At 39.8% G+C, this 21735-nt stretch overlaps 2 protein-coding genes across 4 annotated transcripts in view; one reads left to right on the top strand and one right to left on the bottom strand.

The window, feature by feature from the left end:
* Positions 1–77: 77 nt before the first annotated feature.
* On the top strand, positions 78–17651 carry LOC146560116 (tripartite motif-containing protein 3-like). 2 transcript variants are annotated; one of them, XM_085243964.1, is made up of 13 exons: positions 78–214; positions 8824–8996; positions 9491–9731; positions 9926–10077; positions 10200–10380; positions 10467–11196; positions 11387–11490; positions 11566–11733; positions 11831–11999; positions 12554–12613; positions 12841–12911; positions 14939–15079; positions 15170–17651. In XM_085243964.1, the coding sequence occupies exons 2-13, from the start codon at positions 8851–8853 to the stop codon at positions 15320–15322; spliced, it is 2316 nt and encodes a 771-aa protein (XP_085100090.1). In that variant the 5' UTR covers positions 78–214; positions 8824–8850; the 3' UTR covers positions 15323–17651. The 2 variants fall into 2 exon arrangements, with proteins under 2 accessions (XP_085100090.1, XP_085100091.1); XM_085243965.1 differs by lacking the exon at positions 12554–12613.
* A 246-nt stretch (positions 17652–17897) lies between these two features.
* Positions 17898–21735, bottom strand: part of LOC146560115 (FRAS1-related extracellular matrix protein 2-like) — a 48615-nt gene continuing 44777 nt past the window's right edge. For both annotated transcript variants that reach the window (XM_085243962.1, XM_085243963.1), the window contains exons 22-24: positions 21140–21327; positions 20903–21049; positions 17898–20078 (exon numbers count right to left, since the gene is read on the bottom strand). In XM_085243962.1, the coding sequence (XP_085100088.1) occupies positions 19581–20078; positions 20903–21049; positions 21140–21327 (833 nt within the window). In that variant the 3' untranslated portion in view covers positions 17898–19580. The remainder of the gene's footprint in view (positions 20079–20902; positions 21050–21139; positions 21328–21735) is intronic.

Here is a 21735-nt window from a genome sequence, read left to right as displayed (position 1 = left end):
TTAGCCCTCTGACCAATCCTGCGCATAAACCACTCCCCTAATCTCCTCCTTTCCCTTGTCCTCTTCCTTACTGTCCCCTTCTTCTCCCAGACAGACCCTGCCCTTTCCTTTCTGTCGCCCTGTCTGTGGATTCTGTATTGGAGAGGTTTGGGACACTGACAATGGGAAGCTTTCTTTACGGCCTGCAATGCTGACACTCCTGTTGGGAATTTACGTGAGTACAATGTAACCATTCACTTCTTTTTTATGGTGTCGAATTTCTGCTTTCTCATCCTGCTTGTTCCGTTATCCGGAGTCCTCAGAGATACAATGACTGGGCTATAAGCAGATGAATAATTGATTACTTCATCCCAGCAGCATCTGTGCACGGATAAATCATATCAGAGGGGGCTGTACTTTAAATAAAACAAACAAAAAAACATGATGTCCCCCTCTTTTGTGCTTTTTTTAAATTGCAACAATCAACCAACTTAAAGTCAACGCAATTAATTCCAGCACCGTTTAAGACAAACTGTTGCACAGAAATTCTCCATTGATTTTTTTTAAAGCATTTTTTTTTCTTCATTGCTTCCTCTTTCAGCCCACACACTTCTCCATTTTAGCTCCTAGCTGGCTGCCGGCTCAGTAGCAGGTGGGCATCTCTGCTGCAGTCTGAGGGCTGGGCTCTTTTAACCAAACATACATGCTCGTTTGTTAGAGGATTAGTGATCTTCCGTTGGTTTTTCTCATCTGAATATGTATGGAGTGTGCTGCTGAGAAGTTTTGTGAGCCACATGTGAATCGACATGTTGTTTTCTTGTGCCACTCTGTGGCTCCTTGTGTTGCACTGTACTGCAGCAACAGCAGCAGGCAATGCATCATTTTTGAAGACATTTTTTTTTTAGTCTTCAGGCCTAGACTGTGAGCAGATGGTCCAGTGGTTTTGGTATTGATTGTCTTTGTTCTGAAAGGCTCGTTTTATATTTCTCATTTTAGGCTAAAAGTATCTCAAAAGTTTAATTTTTAAAATGAGTGCAGGTGATAGAGATGTTTGCCTGGTTTTGCTCTGTTGGCTGCTTGCACTGGGTCACAGGGTGGGTGCAGACGGTGCGGGATGCTGCGCCAGAGGGCAGATTGTTAGCAGAGCTTAGAGAGTCAAATTATATCTGTGCTCTTAAGGTATACAGGACAGGGAACATGTGCAAGAGAACCAGGGGACCAACAAGGGCGTTGTGTGGGTTATACAGTACTACTCTGCAAATATTGAGCAACAGAGATTAAACTGTAGCTTAGAAGTGACCAGAAACAGCAACAGCTTTTGAATACTAATTCGATCAAACGCAGACATGTAGCATATATGCTATAGGCTATAGCCCTTACCTGCTAACAAAATCAGCCCCCAGTGCACCAACACAAGTGAGAGGATAGGGAACTTGATAAATATATTATAAAAAGATAGATTGCAGGATAATTAGATTTTTTTTTGATGTTTCATATTCAATGATTTATTGACCTGCTTTCCATATTATTATATCAGTATTTAAATGAGACCCATGGCAGTGAGTCAGTTCTCCTGGGTTTATTTTTCCTAATTTGTGTAACAACATCAAATGGAAACGATCTAATCTAATATAATGCCATATCAGTTTATCTGGCTCCACTGTTAATTGCTAATCAGTGTATGATTAACCTGATTTAATATAATACACAAGTTGGATCGTTCGCCCTTTCTAATCTTTCCTAGTTGTCATCATGAGGTTTGTTGAAACCCCAATTCAGAATAAATAGATTACTGTAGGTAATAACTATAATAATTATAATTATGGTTTATAGCTCTAGAAAGCAATTAGAAAGCACTTATTTTGGAGTTTAGGACAAAATATTTGAAGGTTTAATCTCCATGAAAATGATTGTGCATATTTTGTGTTATTAATTCATTTATTGGATCAGATTATTGCTCACTGATCAACAGAAGGATGACTGTAGATGAGCCAGAGTTTTGACTTGAGTCTAATTGTCAGCTGGTGTCCCTGGTCAGTTCCTGAAACGGCAATCTAAAATTAGAATATAATGACTTATCACAGCCGGTGCATGCTGATAGTACACAGGCTACAGATGACCATCAACCAGTACAAGGCACATCCACCAAACTACCAATACAACAACCACGATGAGGTAGACTACATACAAAACAAAAGAAGGTAAAATGCTTGTGATTGGATCCTCTAATTCTGTGCTTACGTTTGAGTCGGTCCTCCTTTGAAGAGCACTTTTATTATTTTTATTTTTGTTTAGTGGTTTATGAGGCATCGTCAGCCTTTCATAAGACATCATCAAGAGGGATGCAGTCACATCAAGATTACTCGCTATAGATAATAAATATTAGATGAGACTTTCTGAAGCAGCAGAGTGGTTTATTTCAACTAAAAAAATAATCAATATTTTCTGGAAAATACCTTTACCAGTAGACATCTGTAAACCTTCAGCTACTGAACTAAAGTGCTGTTGTTTCTTTTATTGAACAACAGTGCAAAGTTCAGAGATGAACGAAATTTATAGATTACAGACTGAGGCATTCACGCTGTAAAACATGTGACAGCACAAAATGGTTAAGTCAATAAAAGTAAATATAGCACAATAAAGTCACAGTTTTTTTTCTTTACCTATTATAATAACATAGCAGCTGAGCACTGGTACTGTTCATTTTATCAAACCAACATTTGTGCCGCTCGGCAAACTGCCAAGCCGAAACCACATTCAGTTTCTTAAATATCCTGAACACGAACTACATTTTCTTAACAAAGAGTAACCCCACTAATGCTTCACAGTGTCTGTGTATCTGCAAAGTACAGCGTGTATGAGACCGTATTTGAACTACTGAGTCATAGTATGAGACATCTCAGTCCTCTTACTGCAGGTGAATAAGCATTGCAGGCACCGCTTGTGCGCCGATCTACCTTTTGTTAAATCTGCAGTGCGTGTTGTGCCTGCAGACAGGCTGCCCTGCGTGCCGCATTGTCTTCTGACAATGTTTAGGAGTGTGGGCTCACAAGGCGAGACAAAAATCTGCTGTTGTCAGATCTTATCAATCTAAACACAAAACAAAATGATGAAAAACTGCCACAGTGTTAGTTTTTAGTAGTTCAGTGTCTAATTGCAATCAGTAAGTGTCTATGCTAGGCCATTATTAGGCATGCAAATGTGTCCCCGCTCTTATGCTGAGTGTATCATTCTCAATAGCCTTACATATAATATACAGACACTGTTTTTCTTTTATGTAAAGCCCAGCGTTCCATGCTGTGACTGTTCTGTCAGAGATTGATGCATCGAGACAGATTTCTTCATCTGATGGAGTGTAAGGGGGGTGGGGTGGTGGTGGTGGTGGGTGTATTAGTCTTAAGAAGTTTGTGTGAATAATGATTGATGAGTCATCACGGAGCCGGCATCTTTTCTGTCCCTAAAAACATATAAAACAGACCCTGTGCTTAGATCCAGCTGCCTGAATGTCTCATTCTTAGGTCCACATTAACTTTGGCATTGTAAAGAGTGTAACTGCTCCACATTGTTATTCCTAGTGCAGATATAACTGTGAATAGTTATTCTTGACCTGTGTTCACCTGAAAGTGCTACAAATTGAGACAATGATCACAAATGTCTTCTGAACAAAGTTACAAACAATGAGACATTCGCTGTGATGTAGACAATAGTTCAGATGCTTTGTGATTATGTAATTTATGCTGTGTCTCTGGAGCATATGCTTTTCTCACTTCTACTCTTACTTGTCTTTTCTCTCTTTATATCTGAGTCAAGCGTACAGATATTCCTTTGTAACAGTCTACCTTGTTCCTCATAACCCAGAAAAATCTTTCAACAGCGTGTTGGGTTTATTCAAAATTACATTTCGGGTAATTCTGCTCAGCCTGTGAACAATTACTGTGTGTTGGCACATGAGGAAGGACACAACAGATGTAGCAGAAAACATAAACTACAGTCTATATTTAAACACAATCTGGAGAGCACATCACTGAGGGACAACACTTCTCTCTTCAGGTCAGTGAGGCTTTCACCAGTGTATGCTGGTCTAGTACATAAACAACTGCTGAAGACTCCTCTCTGCTGTGTCTCTTAAAAGTGATATCACAAGATGGTAACACGGATACAAAGTCCGTTTTCCAAGAGATGCTGTATGCAATTGTAGTTCAATAATACTGAGCTGGCTAAGATAGTAATGCTTAAAATAGATTTGAAATATTGGATACCATTGGAGAAAAAGATACTTGTCTGTTACTCAAATAAGGAAAGAGGAAGGGAAGAGGCAAATACTTTATATGGCCACTGAAGCACAAACATCCTGGAATCCTGAATAGTCACTGTTAAGGAATGGTATTAACAATCTGTAAATTACAGCCTTCTTAAAGGGCCAGTTTCTGATTTCTCATTATGTCGATTGAAGTAAAAATTTGACTTGAACATCAGTCTTTCATTTTATTTATCATGAAAGTATCATTAATGGGATCTATGCTCTTATTTGCTCTTATATTCTCTGTCCTACATATACTGTTAAAATGGTGCATGGTCATATTAAATATGGCCAAAACTTCAAATATTATTTATGTATAAGAAATAGAAATCGCCCAAAAGCTCCAGGCTGCTCTAAATGCTCAGAAGTTCAGAAAGGTTTTCTTCTACTTGGCTCATTATGATGTTAGTGGTGCCAGATATTTCTATGCGGTCATCTCAGACACGCAGCTGAGACTGAGTACAATAGCCCCACCCATCCGCTGTCTAAACCTTCTGTTTGGGACGGGCAGCCAATCAGAATAATCGATTGATCGGTTGGAGAGGTGAGGGGCTGTACCAAGGTACAGTATGGTTAGCATACCCAGTCCAAGCATATGGTCATGTGACAGTTCCGTTTTATTGGGCCAAATTCATTAGCTTATCATCTCCTGTATAAAAGAGTTTTTTTGTTTAACTGTGTCTCTCTTAGTCTGCATAGTCCAGAGATATTTGAATGAAACTTCTCCACCAAATACTTTTTCTAAGTTAACAACAGTTAAATGAATAAATTTCAGCCTGTTTGTAATGAATGACCGACTTTATGGTCCGTTCATTTCTTTAATCAAAAGTCTTATTCAGTGTTGCACGAAGGCTGGAGCACATCCAGCTGTAACCAGGTGAGAGGCAGGGGTACACCCTGAGTACGTCACCAGTCTACCACAAGGCAATAGCTCACTATTCATTTGGAATCATGATTTAACTTAATGGAGTACCTTGAGGAAATGCTTGTAAGCACACGTGGAACATGCAGACTCAACAGAGAAAGGCCTCGGGCATGTTTGAAACAAGAACTTTCTGCTGTTGGGAGGTAACGGTGCTAATCACTTCACCACAGGGCCGCTCTGTACTTGAAAATCACATGTTGACATGCTGACACTGATAGTTTTATCCTGGAAGCAAGCTGATTTATAACCATTAACTGAAATTAGACAAGTCAAGTTTAATAACTTTAGGGGCTTATTTTGAGTTATTATTTTTAAAGACTTTAACTCGCTCTCTGTCTCATTGACTATAACCAAGAGATGACATTTTGCATTAAATGTAATAATAGTTGGTCACATAACTGTGGGTCAAAGAATTAGTCATGTATTCAGAATAACATTATATTTTCCTCTATAACTGGAATTTTCCGTCTCAAAAAAAAAGTTGAAATTGCTCTTTCCTATTTATTCCAATTTATCGAGGAGCAAAAAGCCCTGGATTAGGAAGCATGTGTAATTATTTTTTGTTGTTGTTGTTGTTTCCATTATAGAGGACAGCATAACCATAGTGATTTATTTTTTTTATTTTTTTAAAAGCATCTACAGATATAAAAAGTAGCACTTCAATCGGTGGAGCAGTGAGAGGAGAGAAACCCTTACCTGCGCAACCGATTGAAATCTAAGCAGGTTAAGCTGAGGGCAATGTTTTCTCTGAAGGCGAGCTCCTGTTGCTAAAATCCAATTAAATCATTCATATTACATGTGTCTGTTTTCAAGAGAAAGGTTTTGAGCATACACACTTGCTTCAAGCATGGAATACAGCTGTATCATCTTCGGACAGCTAGTGACTAGCCTTCATTCTTTTATGTGGACATGAAGCATTTTCTTCAAAGCGAATTTGAAGTGACTGGGCATGATGGTGTCATCTGAATCTGTGAGACAGTAATCCAGATGGCGGACAGGACCTGACCCTGCAGGAGGAGATTAAGGCACTTAACAGTAATGCAGGGTGAGAGTGGCAAGTGACGTTTTGCAGTGAAACGGCTGACTTTGCAAACATTCGCGCCGTGATTTTCTGCAGTAAAAAGAGAGGAAAGGGACTATTGACCTCATCTGTATGAAGCGCTGACTGTGCACTTTTCATGACAAAGCCTTGTGATTGCTGTTTAATCACATGCTTCCTCAAACATTAGAGTAAACTGCAGATTGAAGTCTTTAGTCTGTGTTTAATTAAATATATTACTATTTATGTTGTACATTAGGTATTCTCTAAATTCACACAGGGAAAGAAGGTTTTTAATGAAAGATCTGTCTGTGGTGAGGCGAGTGGGAGTAACTGAGCCGAGGAGGGCTGCTTGAAGAACAGACAGACAGGCAGGGAGAAGGGAAGGTGGGGGAGACTGTTGCAATCCTAAAGACAGTGGCCAGTCTGTCGAGAAGGGAGGAGCCTAGAGGTCTTGGCTCATCATACTTCCTCCTGATGTCACCGTTCAGCTGCTGCAATTCAGAGTCTATGTAAAGGGAGGACAGCCCAGGGAGGGGAGGGCTTTTTAGGGGAGACAAGGGAAGGGGAGGCATAGAGTTTTTTGGGAAGGGCTTGTTGTGAATGGGCTTGGCAGACCTCCTTAGTCAGTAGGCCTTCTGATCACTTGGGAAGAAACAACAATAGAGTCTGCGTGCTTGAGAAAATTCCCATCTGTCTGTGGCTGGGCTCAGGCATACTGATGTCATGAGTGCATTTATGTGGCCGAGAGAGAAAGAGAAAAATGACAGGATAATAAAAAAACAGGGAGAATGAGGGAGGGGAAGAGATGTGGGGCGCTGAGCTGTGAGCAGAGCTGAAATGCCATTGTTATTGCTCGCTGCTCTGTGTTGCAAAAAGGGACAGCTGCCGCCGAGGCCTGCTTGCTCATGTGAGGCAGAGAGCCCAGCTCACCGTGAATTTTTCCCCATCTCCCCTCAGACAGAGAGACAGGTGGTTCCTGAACTCAGCCTGCTAAGAGTCAAGGGAAGGAACTAGAAGGAATTTGGGGAGTGGCATTTCAAAGCTTCCTCTTTCCTCTTGTTGCTCTCAAAGAAAAGGGGCCTAGTTATATTTTTAAGGCATCAGCTGAAAGACAGTTTTGTTTGGTGAGACATGTTATAGTGACGCAACAAGGAAACTGATAGTAAGCTCAAATAGAGTGAATCCTTCTTTTGTCCGGTCTGTGTGCATTGTTTTAAACTGCAATGAGCAGGATGTTTTTACGCTCATAAACATGATCAAGAATTTTAAAAAATGTTATACATTGTCAGTTACTCAGAATATGACATCTTGCATCAGTGATGGTGTGCTACATTCATTTACATATTTTGATCTGTAATCAGGTTTAAAATGACGGCTCAAGGTCAACTGTCAGGTTTCCCCGGCTCAAAGGTTCACTTTGATTAATAGCACCATAGCAATTAACCTTCTCATATACGTATCAGATAGCTGTTTTAAGCTTTCTTGGGCATTAATGAAGCTATTGGGTATCCTAACTGTTCATGATCCTACATAACAAGAACATATCTTGCTAGTGTTACAAAGAAAATTGAAAGAAAAAGCAAAAGAAAATAAATTAATTGCCTTGGAGTTCTTTTCCCATGTAATTTGACATCTCAGCAGTCGTCACGGAACTGTCTTTGTCAGGGGATAAATTCAGTTAATTTGTAATGAATTTTTTGAGCTTTAATTCAAGACGTGCAATGCAGTGTCAAGGTTATTAGCGGATGGTGCATTACAGAAAATTATAAGGAGCCTAGAGTGTGAGTTACCTGACTGAAGGTGTTTTGTAGGACAGAAACTATAGAGGAAAAAACTGAAAACAATAGGGCTCTTTACAGTGTTAGCCAAACCAAATGACAAAACACACCAATCCTCCTGCTGGAATTTTATTATCATATGAGTCACTCACTTTTGTAAGCGGTGTTTATTGACCAGTTTGTCTGTGTTTTTGGACTCCATGTAATCCTTTATGTGCTTATGTACACTATGACAGATGTACGGCACAACATTGGCATGCTAAGTTAATCCCTGCTTGACCCAGTGGTATAATTTCATGTAACAGCAACTCTGCCATCTGAACTGCAAGCCAGCAGGCATCTACTCATCTAGGAGTCATATTAAATAACAAAAGTGACACAGTACACCGAAAAATATCACCAAGAGTAAAACATCAGTATTAGTATCATGTTTTGATTGGCTTATACTGTGTATAACTTCTAACACTATTGCTGACAGCATAATTGTCTCCACTAAGAGTTCTACCCTGCAGTTTTAATCACATGTATATGTTTCTTTCCACTGTGTGAACTCAATTGGGGGTTTCACTTATAAAGTTAAACAACCTCTGGTGAGGGAACTCATACTACTTGACATAGTTTGATAAGCGAGACCATAAATTGCTCGCGGATACAGGATTTAGATGAGGTTTTATTGTGTTAGCGGGACTATGAGTCATTTCTTCCTTTGCTCAAGCAACTACACCCTGTTCACCCTGCCTGACTGTTTCCTCGAGGCTTTCTTGACCTTTCTTCTCTTTCTTTCACCTTGTTTGCACAGGTTAAGTGTTCCCAGTGTCCCCTTTGAATGTCTGTCATTATGGCGAAGCGTGAGACTGGCAGCACCAGCCCTGTGGTGAGGCAGATAGACAAGCAGTTCCTGGTCTGCAGCATCTGTTTGGACCATTATCACAACCCAAAGGTGCTACCCTGCCTGCACACCTTCTGTGAGAAGTAAGCCATGAATCACTTAGCTTTACAAGGTGATCGACACCAGGAGATCAAAGTGACAGTAAAGAGATAAGCAGACATAAAACATTTAGAAGCAAAATAAAAAAGATGAGTCAGCGTTTGGCTATTATAGGATGCAGCGTGCTAGATTTTAGTGTACTTTAATGTCTTTTTTAGCAATTTCTAAATTTGGTATCACAGCTCCTCGCTTAAGCGAGCTATTCTGTCATCATCATGGTTTCTGCATGACGTAAGTCACCAGCTACTCTAAGCTTGGTCACAAGAAAAGCACACAGCCTTTTTTTTAGGGCACAGCTTTGGTAATAGCAAATACTGATTTCCACAGCTGTGTTGCTACAGTAGTACTGTTTTTACATCGTTGTGCTTAGTAACCACTCAAATCACATTGTCCAGTCTTCTAATCAGGTCTCACCCTGAAATTGGTGCTTGACTGCAGCTTTATTAACTGATTTCTTTAACATCTTATCTGATTGTAGATGTCTACAGAACTACATCCCTCCCCAGTCTTTGACACTATCCTGCCCAGTGTGCAGACAGACTTCTATCTTGCCAGAGAAGGGTGTGGCAGCCCTGCAGAACAACTTCTTCATCACAAACCTAATGGAGGTGTTACAACGAGACCCAGAGTGCAGCCAGCCTGAGGCGGGCAATGTTCTTGAGTCAGCCAACGCAGCTACAACCTGTCAGCCCCTTTCTTGCCCTAATCACGAGGGCAAGGTAAGCTTTAAAAAATAAAAAAATGCTGATGAAAAATAGGTCAGAGCTGTCATACCTCATCTGCATGTTCATGACCAGGCTGCCGACTGTTATTGGATTAAAAAGAAATGCCTTCTGTATATATACATTTGAACTTCTGAGCAACCTTGACCTCAGAAATGTGACTTTACTTGCCTCAACTGCACCATCTGCAGGTGATGGAGTTTTACTGCGAGTCATGTGAAACAGCCATGTGTCTGGAGTGTACAGAAGGAGAACACAGGGAACATGTGACGGTGCCTCTAAGGGATGTGCTCGAACAGCATAAGTCAGCCCTTAAAGGTCAGCTGGACACTGTTCGCAACAGGTAAGATTTTTCACTGCTTTAACACATAATCTATTATGCGATTGCTTTTGGAAGACATTAGTAAAATTGGATGTGTAAAAGTATAAAGAGCTGTAATCTGCGTTTGTTTTTTGCTCTGGCAGACTACCTCAGTTGACAGCTGCCATTGACCTTGTGAATGAGATCTCCAAGCAACTTACAGAAAGGAAAAATGACTCTGTGACAGAAATCAGTAATACTTTTGATGAGCTGGAGAAGGCCCTACACCAACGCAAGACTGCTCTCATTACTGAGGTGGAAAACATCTGCAGCACCAAGCAGAAGGTCAGCGATCTTATTCATTTTAAATTTGATGCATTTAAAAAAAAAAAAAATCATGATAGCTCTGCTGACTTTCTCCATCTTCTTAGGTGCTTCAAACTCAGCTTACCTCTTTGCTTCAGGGCAGAGAGAACATTCAGAGTAGCTGTAACTTCACAGAGCATGCACTGAGCCATGGGAGCGCCACTGAAGTCCTTCTGGTCCAAAAACAAATGGGTGAGAGGGTGAGTGCTCTGGCAAGACACAGCTTTCCCGAGCATCCTCATGAAAACGGACATCTGGAATGCCAGGTGGAGACGGATGGATTGAGGCGCTCCATTCAGAATCTAGGAGTCCTGATCACAACGGGGGCTGTAGGCCATACCAGCGTTGCCACCGGTGAAGGTCTGCGACACGCACTAGTTGGCCAACACACCACTATCACAGTCACCACTAAAGACAAAGATGGAGAATTGGTGAAGACTGGTAACGCGGTTCTTAGGGCAGAGATTATCTCTGCGGATGGGGTGTGTACTGAAGCTGAGGTGGTGGACAACAAAAACGGCACCTACGAGGTTGGATACACCCTCCGCTCTGAGGGAGAATTCACCTTTTCTTTGCTGCTATATGAACAGCCTGTGAGGGGGAGTCCTTTCCGTTTGCGTGCTGTCAAACCGTCAGATGTCCTGCAGTCGCCAGACGATGTGAAGAGACGAGTGAAGTCCCCAAGCGGAGGAGGAGGTCATGTTCGCCAGAAGGCCGTGCGCAGGCCTTCCAGCATGTATAGCACCACCAAGAAAAAGGAAAATCCAATAGAGGACGAGCTGATATATAGAGTTGGTGAGTGAAAAAGCGTTATTTTGGATATTAATCGTACTGTTGACTGTTCTTACAGTCTTCCATCCATGCATATTTTTATGCTTTTAGTGCTTTTAATTTACTTTTAATGGCACAAAATGGTGACTTATCCTTAAAAGTTTTAATATTTTCTTAGTGTTAAAAACATGGTGATGTTTTGTTGATTTGACAGGAACAAGAGGGAGAGATAAAGGAGAATTCACCAATCTTCAAGGCATCTCGGCCTCCAGTAATGGTCGGATTGTGGTAGCAGATAGCAACAACCAGTGCATACAGGTCAGTGGCTAACCTATTTAGCTTCAAAGAATTCATTTTTTGAAGTGTTTAATAATTAATTTTCTTTTTTTATAGGTTTTCTCTAACGACGGCCAGTTTAAGATGAGGTTTGGGGTAAGAGGTCGTTCACCAGGCCAGCTGCAGCGCCCCACAGGAGTCACAGTAGACATGAACGGGGACATAATTGTAGCTGACTATGACAACAGATGGATTAGCATCTTCTCCTCGGATGGCAAGTTCAAGGTTGGCATTCCAGTCAGTAAAAGAAATGTTTTTTGTTTTTAAACCGCACGATTATAAAGTGAAACTAGATTTTAAAACAAAACTTTGTTTGTAACAGAATAAGATTGGTGCTGGAAGATTAATGGGCCCCAAAGGTGTGGCTGTGGACAAGAATGGACACATTATCACGGTTGATAATAAGGCCTGCTGTGTCTTCATCTTCCAATCAAATGGGAAGTTGGTGACAAAGTTTGGCGCCAGAGGAACATCAGACAGACACTTTGCAGGTACTGAGTGATGTTAAATCAATAAATGGGATATTTTTATATATATATATATGATCATTTTATTAACAATGTGTCTTACGGAAAATGACAGAGATGAAGTTTCATGTATCAGGGCATGTGGTTGGGCCAGATTTACAAAATTGATTTCTGTTTCTTCACAGGAAAGTTGATTTGAACAGTGCTAGTGATCAGCATGTCTCTATGCACCCTTCATTTGTTTTAACTAATGAGTGCATGTATAGCTACTTGCTTAATTAGAGACATTAACACACAGTTAATGTTTTGGTTGTTGCACTGATTGTCCTAATTATAAATGATAAATTATACACCCTGTCATCATAGCACAGCTGGAGTCCGCAGTTCATGATGTACACTACTGCATGCCAAGTTTTGACGATCGTCCTTCCCTGTTGTTCAGATGTGGGGGGGGGACTAATTTGCATGCTTTGCTGGAATCCCTCATTGATGCCGCTCCAGTTGTACAGCAATATTTAAGTTGAACTCACCCGTTCGTTCACTTTCATTTCTCACTTATAACTTTTCTTTTCTTTTAGAGAAAAGTGGTGCAAACATTGCACTGGATACAAAGATTAGTAAATCTGGCCCTGTTTTCAGTAAGTAATATATTCACTGTGACTGTGAGCTAAAACAATGAATCTTTGTTCTCTTTTTCTACATGTTGGTGCTTCAGCCCTGTCATGTCTCAGCTCTGAGAGTTTCTCTGTGATCACTTGGTGTCTTGTTTTTGATGTCCAGAAATAGTATGCCGCTTCATCTCATACACTGTAAACGGACGGATGACTCATCTTTGCTGTTCCCTCCCTGTCTCCTCTGCTTTCAGGTCCTCACTTTGTGGCTGTAAATAACAAAAATGAGATTGTGGTAACAGACTTCCACAACCATTCAGTGAAGGTATGGCTTGTTGCAAGTATGTGCGAACATTATGTTTGAAAACCTGGGACTTCTTCCAGAAAGTGTGTTCAATAAACCTGAGTTGATTAGCTCTGAGATCAGCAAGTCTGAGTTTTCGGTTCCAGAGCAGCTGAATTAAGGGTGTACATGAGTAGGAAAAAGAAAACCATCATCGGTAGTGCTCCAGTATCAGGACTCACCATGGCAACGGGTAAATAAAGAGCAAAGCCTCCATTTGAATCCAGTAAACTGAAAAATATGAACATGCGTCAGTGCTGACCATGGTATTTATCTCAAATGGAAGGGCAGGAAAGAGTAACTTTAATCAGGTTGGTCTGCTCTGTCATCATCATAGGCAGACTGTGGTCATCATTATCCCAACTGGAATTTTCACTAGATAAATCTGTAATCCTGATTTTCAATTTGATTTTCAAATCTAATTATTCAGCCATAACCCAAGAAGGGTAAAATATAAGTGAAAGAAACAAAAGATAACAGACAGATTACTTATGGACCGGTGATATTAATTACCCAGATAGCAACAGACTACAGGGCAGATCCGCCTTCAGGGCATTTCGATTAATTAAATAAAAGCTGTTTTTCCTACAGGTGATGACCATTCATTGTCTGAATGATTATTTAGTAAAAACTGAATCTTCTAATGGAGTGTAAAAAGCTTAATTTTTTCATACAGAGAGTTTCATCATTTCTGAGATTACTGAATAAAAAAGTTTAATGAAATTTACAGAAAAAAAAACTCTGCTTTAATGTTCCCAGTTTAACCATTTATAATCTGATCTAATTTCAGCCTGCACTGATAGATGATGGCTTTTTCACAGTCATAGCAACGGTGTTTAGATGTTGCTGTTAATAGTAAAAGTTTAGTAATAGTTTCTAATATAATTGAAATGAATGTAAAGTTGTTGTTGGGTTTTTTTGTAATTGCAAACAAGTTTAAATTTAAATGGCTTTTAAAAACATTATATTAGGATGAGGTGTTTTAAATAAAGAATGCAGATTATAATCAGAAGAAATTAAGCTGTTGAACTGATTCAGATGGATGAGCTGGGAAATGACTGGTGCCAAACTGAGTTTGGGTCTGATCCTTATCCATTTTGGATCCGTCCCGCCGTGCAAGTGGACTCCAACATGGACACAGTTTGCTGATCTGTTACAGAGCATGTGAATTTCAGACACTGTGCCTTTGACAGCATTTAATGACTGAAACGCAATCTGTGAACACATTGCTGAACATGAAACGCTCAGGACACAGGCTGTCTGTAGCTGCATTTAAAAACTCATGACTCAAAGGCCTAAAGAAAATCATTTCAGCCTCATCTTCACTCCTTCACTCAAATGTTCACATCCTCTAGAAGATCCAACTGTGACAGACATTTTTCACAGTGTGACCAATTACAGTGTGGGGAAAATGGCTGACAGTCTGACAGCTGCATTACTGTCTAGAGTGTGAGAGACAGAAAGATGGAGACTATAGATTTTAGTGTGAGCTGATTAAAAGTCTGAGTTGTAATCGCTGTCTCCATCCTTAACGGTTGACAAGGGAATGAATGAAAAAGTCTTTTTAACCACTGGTTGTTGTTAAGTTCAGAGTTCAAGTCAACTCTCTTTCTGGAGCCTAAAACCCAGATTTTCTCTTAATTCAGGTTTAACAAAGTCAGCGATGTTAGCTAAACTCTCTTCCTACAATAGGACTGAAGTCACTTTAAGATACCAAAACTGAAGCAACCCTCTCCGATAGCCTCTTTATTTTGCAGGTTTTTTAAATCTTAAAATAGTGCTTAGCATTCTGATAAAGGCTGCATACCTGTTCCCCCCCCATTGTTTTCAGCCATGCACTTGGACCGATTTTAAAATCAATCAGTTTCAACAGAACAAGTAAAGGCAGGCAGACTCAAACCAAACCAAACACTGCTGTACTTCTCATGCTGTGAGGATGTGACTGGCATTTTTCTTTACTTGTCAGCATCATTCACCCATTTTCTTTTATGCTTAATCTTACCTGACAGGTGTACAATGCAGATGGGGAGTTCTTGTTTAAATTTGGCTCACACGGAGAGGGGAACGGCCAGTTTAATGCTCCAACGGGTGTGGCTGTGGATGCCAATGGAAATATCATTGTTGCTGATTGGGGAAACAGTCGGATCCAGGTTAGTTTGCGGAAATGAATAACTGGAACTGCGTTACACTTGCAGTAGTCACTCATCTAATCTGTCCTTCAATTCTCCATACCCATCCAGGTGTTTGACAGCTCAGGGTCTTTCCTCTCCTATATCAACACATCAGCGGACCCGCTTTATGGCCCCCAGGGCTTGGCTCTCACATCTGATGGCCACGTGGCGGTGGCAGACTCTGGGAACCACTGCTTCAAGGTCTACCGTTACCTACAGTAGATACCCGAGATAGCCATCTTCAACACCGCAAGCACTGACGACACAACCAATGTATTCCACAAGGTGCAATGATTTTTTCCAGTACAGCCTTTTGTGTGTCGCCTCACCTTACCTTTATGATGTGAATTGACCATAGACAGCATAAAAGGTGGACGTCGCTGACATCATCCATCTCATTTCAAAATACCAGATGTGATGAGGAGGGGTGGGTTTAAATCTGAAACTGCTTGCTTATTGGCTAATGACTTACAAGTGGTTAGCCAATGATTGGGATAATCATAGCACATTAATCAACAGATAATGATCCTTTTTAAAACATTGTATGACCAAGATTTACAAAGTAGACTTAATTTTTTATTCAGTGTGCCCCAAAATGAGTGACTAAGTCACGAGGGAAGGGTTTACAGAGGTCAAGACAGAAAGCCATTTTCCCATAAACATCTATAGGGTCAAAGTCTTTTTGCAATTACATCTATTGCATTCTGATGGCCTTTAAGCTGCTGCTTGCACTGGCTTCCTTTTTGCTTACCTGGAAACTACGTCCATGTTTTATCCTGTCTGTGGAACTGACGGTTAACTTTAAAATTGAGTGACGTAGCGTAACTCGGAACAAGCGATGACTTGAAGCTATGGACTGGTTTTTGAAAATCTGCAAATACTGACGTGGATGGTATTCTTAAACAACACTTTCTGTGAGAGCTGACAAGGTAGGAGATAGTTGGAACTATTTAATCAGCCATAACTCGTCCAGATGCATGAAACTTTACTTTATCTTGATACCTAGACAACAACACAGTGCACCCATTAGTTGCTTTCTCATGAACTAGTTAATGCTTACAGTGAAATAAACAGCGCTATGCTTCTCCAGCAATGAAATGTAAAACTTCTCATTTACTGACATCTCACATAAGTGTCACCACCATCTGTGCATTGATTTGCTGTATGTACTGTATATACATGAATGTATATTGTGTATATTAGATCACTCCCTATGTATGTGCTATGATTTTTCTTTTTTTTTTTTTCTTTTTTTTTGGAAACACTCAGCCTTGTGGCAGTCCAGATCACAGGAGTCAAGGATTCCCGGATTTTAAACATGTGTATGGCAGCTGTTAAAGAGTGTGCTTTCAAACATACCCAGCACATGCTTAAATGAAGAATCGTCATATTTATTGCTATTGCAAGCAGCACAATGATCGTTTTTGTTATTATCTGTTATCTTGAAGGGGGAAAACAATGTAAAATGCTAATTTATTTTATTTTATACTAGCTCAGCATTTGCAAATTATTTTTCTAAATATTTTTTCTTTCTTTCAAGCTTCACACTTTCTCCCTTTCCCCAAATTAACCCCTTAAAGCAGAATTCAGTATCCACCCGCATCTGGGAAATGTAGATCAGTGTTTGTGCACTTGGGCAGCTCTTTTCCAAAGCTACAACCCTATCTGGTTTTTATTTACAATAACAACAAAGTATATCAGTATTTAGGTTTCTGTGTTTAGGATTTTGGGTTCATAGAAGCACTGGCTTGCCTTTAACAATTCAATAGCTTTTATTCAAGTGCTACGACCTGGATAGAAATAATACAGATATCTCAGGAAATCCATCCAAATTTCACAATATCAGTGGAAGAATATTAAATAGTTGGTTTTTTTTTTGGGTTTTTTTTTAATTCATAAACTCATAGACATAATAGTGGAACAGGCACATTGGGAGCTTTGCGAGAAAACTGTTAATTTGTGCAAATTTAATCTGAATCCAAGGTCATAGCTATTGGGACGGAAGATGAATTCTGTTTTATTGTGTTTGTTGCTTTGTGGTTTTCATATTAGAAACTGTTACAGATGTATTACCAGAAATGACCGTTTATGAGAGGACATTGACTAGCAAGCACATTCACGCTTAAGAGTACACTATTTGTGATACTGTTCTAAGCTTTCTGTCAAATCTGAGTCTCTGCCTGGCTTCCATCATGCCATGACTCTAAATGAAGGACTCATTTGTTCATTCTATGTAATGTCAAACAAAAACACGGTGCCACGACAGAAGAAAGACCGGGTGCAAGTCTGACTTAATTAATCACAGTACTATGCTCAACACCCAGACACTTCCATAACCTTTCAGTGTGGAGCTTTTCTGAGCTGCAGGATATGACTCAAATTCTACCAGTTAAGTCAGCTAGGAAGCTGTGGTTTTCATGCACCTCGACTCGTTGCCAAACAGGAGCGAAGACATGCTCATCTTTTTGAGATGTGTCTAAAGCATTTTATCCGACCCAGTCTTGTTTTCTCTATGAATATGCACTGGTAATAAAAGCACATGATTTACTGAGCTGCCGTGTATGTGTGTGACTAACATTTGTTTGTTTGCTCTGCAGGGAAATTTTTTTTTCTCCCCAAATAAAACCAAATCGTTTAACAGTAGTGAAAATGAAATTGTAATTTACACAGGCACTGGGGACACACATTCTGGGCTACAGTGGGTACAAATTTCAATTTCACTGGCTTGTTATGATGCTGCTTTTCCCAATATTTCTATATTTATACAGATTTCATGAAATCATTAAGTTCAATGCTATTTTCTTGAAAAATTATTTATTTGCAGACCATGTTGTCTTCCTGGTCTATGTTACAAATACTTACAGCACATACAGTATGCATCTTTTAACAATAACTGTTCCCAAAACATCCAAATGGTATATTTATATGTAATACATATGTGTATATACATAGATACATCATTGTGCATAAAAAATGCACTCAGCGTATTAGAGTATAGTAAAAGAAGCACAGTACATTGATACAGTGTCAAACCTAGATTAGCAAGCAAAATGTGCACCGAAAAACAAAAAAAATCATACTGTGGATAAACATTTCATCAAGGTATTTTATCACAGGTTGCATAGAATTGTTTTCAATTTCAAAATAATAATAAAAAAGCAAACAAACTTGACATTTATAAAGTGATTATGAAGTTGATGTTTATTATAGGATACACAGCAGTATGAGGTAATCAGATTTTATGGCAACATGGATAAAGTTTTTAGCATTTTTTCTTTCAATGCAAACTGTTAATATCTACTGCAATATCACAATAATAAGCATGTCATACCGTTTGAGAAAAAAAGATTTGATGAATCAAAATCAAAGGTGGAAAAGGATTGATTTGTGTCAACAGAACAATACTTGGAAAATAAATATATTTAAAACCAAAATATCAAAAAATCAAAGAGAGAATGATTGCAGATTAAACATTTCATTCCCTTTAAGTGAAATAAAGCATAAAAAAAGCACAGTCAACATGTAGCCCTGTTGAGAAAGGGATTTAGCAAGCTCTACAAAGCTACAGTAGGCAACACTTACAGTAGAATTTAAGCGTACCAGTTATGAATGTAGTTCCTGTTAAAAATAATGGATGTGAAACCATTACTACACTACACTGTACACTGCAGACCAGCTATCCCGAAAGCTGCTGTAACACCACAGGATCCTTTAAGAGAACTGTTTAAGTTCCCCTATCTGATTCAGTGTCATATGTTAACTAAGAGAAGAACAATAACCATTAGATAAATACAGTTTCTCATGGGATATACTGTAAAATACAAACATGTGGAAGTACAGTAGATCAGACACATTTGCCACAAGCCAGTTTAAATCAGCAGTGAGACTTTTTTAAAATCCTAAAGTACAAAAATTAATTGCATGCAAGAACATAAGCACAAGAAAATTATATTCACTTGGATGATTTTCAATTGAGCGTTTTACTGAACACACAGGACACACATTTTACATCATAAAACCGTAAAGTCCTGTGACTTCTTAGGCACACACAGAATCGAATCATTCTCTGTAAGAACAGACAGGTTTTTCCAGTGAAAGCGTACTGTGGACAGTGTCAGCAAATGCAAAATATCCGGCCTCTCTAGACCTACTCAGCAAAACACCAAACACCATTCAAGGTAAGAGGCATCTTCTGTAGCACCTTTGGAAACCTAATAACACCTTTTTGGATCAAGTGGCATCAAAGGCCAATTAATAAGTGACAACTTGGCAAGTGCCTTAAAACAGCTACTAACACTGTCCGTTTCCTAGTGTCCAGACCACTCTCCAGCATGAGGAGTGATGCAATATTTCAAGTAGATTTCTGAATAGAATCAAAGCTCTTGTAGTTTGTGTTGTTTCACACGCAATCTTCAGTTTTTTTATGTAAATGTGAGGCACTTGCAACATAAAATAACTTTCTCGATCTTCAGTCTGTCAGTTAGACCTCTGAGCTGTCACTGATGTTTTGTGTCATCATGGGCTCTGCGCTGCTGGAGTTCCTGGGCACTTCTTTCTTCTCTTGTTTGGACCGAACTAGTAACACCACCACAATGATGACGAGAACGGTAAGTAGCAGCCCCACAAAGATACCAATCATCAAAACCAGGCTGTCGTCACCGTCCCTCTCTTTGAGCTCTCGAGGGATCTGTCCTTTGGTAAAGATCTCCCTGTCCGGGCTCGTCCTCTGTTGGCCACTGCGGTCCAGGGCGATGTGCAGGATGTTGGTGCCACGATTGTTACTCACACCAATGTCCTCTACTATATCTAGGACATCATTAGCTGATCTTCTGAGGCGATGTTGACTCTTCGGTAGCAAATCAGTGTGCTGACTCATCACGTGGTACTCCAGGCTTCTCTTCCCTATGCCACGGTTAGCATTGTCCTTGGACCGGACAGTGTAGATGGTGTGTATGTACCACTCTCTTCCTGCAGCCACCTGAAACGAGCAACAGCTATTATTTTAATGTCCATCCATGTGTCTCAAATTACCCAGGTAAAGAAAAGGACAGAATTGATAAAGGGGTTTTTGCCACCTCCTCCCTATATTTTAGTGGAAGGCTAAAAGTATATCTATTCTCAGAGATCCTTAACTGCCAGCTTTATTAAACTATAACCATTAGAGTCAGATCTAACAGTTCCGTGCAGAGAGTAGTACGTATGTGCTATGAAACCTTTATTTTTTGACATTTTCTTGTAAGGAACAACTTCAGTTTTATTTTGTGATTAAAACAGAGCTAAACCTCACAGTCCAGTTCAGTCCAGTCACTGCATAAACTGAATAGAAAAGCACAAAACTTGTTTAACCATTGGAAAATGCCCTGCCAGTCTGCAGACTTAATGATACTGACTTTTCCTTGTTAACAAGCCAAGAAACATAGATTCCCTGACCAAAAGCAGCAATTTGGACATGGTGAAAAGTGGAGAGTGTGAGTCATACCAAAAATACATAACTCTGGTATCATAACCTCTATGAAAGCCAAAATAAGGAGCTTTTCATGAGGGCACAGACTGTGTCTGGTCATTAAGTCTTTTTCTCTATCAGCTTGTTAGGGATAAAATGTCAGCGCAATAAAAACCCATTAGTCTAGAGCTATTAGTCTGTGATCTCTACAGAGTGGGATACCATGCTCACACCATAAAGGCAGGTTAAGTTAGCTCTAAATAGTTTCAGTGTAATGTTTTCTCTGGAATGACTCATAGGTTTGTGATTTTAGATCGTGTGAAGTATTTAGTGTGTGTTTTCAATTTGTTTTTACTGACCTGGAAAAGAGCTGTAGAATCCATTCTGAAACCATCTGAACCAGGTTGTCTCACCAGTGCTAAAGCACCGGGGTCATCCACTGCCAGGAAGGCATTAAAAGGTACATCACCAAATACCCGAGCCTGTGTCTCCGGCTGGGCCTTGTCCTGAAGTCAAAGAATTACATAGGAAACGATGAAGTTTGAATAGGCCCAGAGTACACGTGATACTATAAGAAATATTCTTTTATTACTTACAATGATCTTGAATCTGTAAAGCAGTGATGGAGCATCAGCCAGACAGCCGAACTCAAAATTGCTCGGATTATATTTAGGGACGTATCCATCTGCTCCAGTGCACAGGAACACTTTTTCGATGTTACAAATAAAGGAGCTGCCCAAGTTCTGTACTGGATCCACCATCACTCTCCCATAAACTGCATCCCCTGATAAAAAAGAAATAAAGATTTTATCACGAGTAAAACATCAGTCATTACAAGCATAAATTTGATGGTTTAATGAAAAGTTAGTAAAAGTGGTTCTATTATGCCTGCAGGTTCAGTTCTCTCAAATGACTGTACTTTGCTCAGCTATATAATGAGGAAAAACCACTAAAAGCCCAGCTAAAGCCACTCTCACTCTCTACACTGACTCAGACAGCAGCTTCAAGGACTTTAAGTGTTTTAAGACCTTGTTGATGGACACAAAATGCAGGCATTCTCATAATTAGCCTGTTTAGGAAAAAGATGTGGAAGTAGTCAGAATGGCACTTCATGAAGCCCTCATTTTCCTTTCATTTTGTTTTGTTGAGTCAGTAAATAATGGGGGACGTTTCTGCCAAATCAACAGAACCA

Source organism: Mchenga conophoros, linkage group LG14, assembly GCF_057382185.1.
Source record: "Mchenga conophoros isolate Kocher_MC1m ecotype Shallow Benthic linkage group LG14, M_conophoros_male_GT1.1, whole genome shotgun sequence".
Taxonomy (NCBI): Eukaryota; Metazoa; Chordata; class Actinopteri; order Cichliformes; family Cichlidae; genus Mchenga; species Mchenga conophoros.
This window is presented reverse-complemented; position numbering and strand designations above follow the sequence as displayed.

Coding starts and splice junctions, on each gene's coding strand:
- LOC146560116 (XM_085243964.1), top strand. CDS start 8,851: ATGTCTGTCATTATGGCGAAGCGTGAGACTGGCAGCACCAGCCCTGTG. Junction 11,197..11,386: donor CGAGCTGATATATAGAGTTG/GTGAGTGAAAAA, acceptor TTGATTTGACAG/GAACAAGAGGGAGAGATAAA. Junction 12,614..12,840: donor TAAATCTGGCCCTGTTTTCA/GTAAGTAATATA, acceptor CTCTGCTTTCAG/GTCCTCACTTTGTGGCTGTA.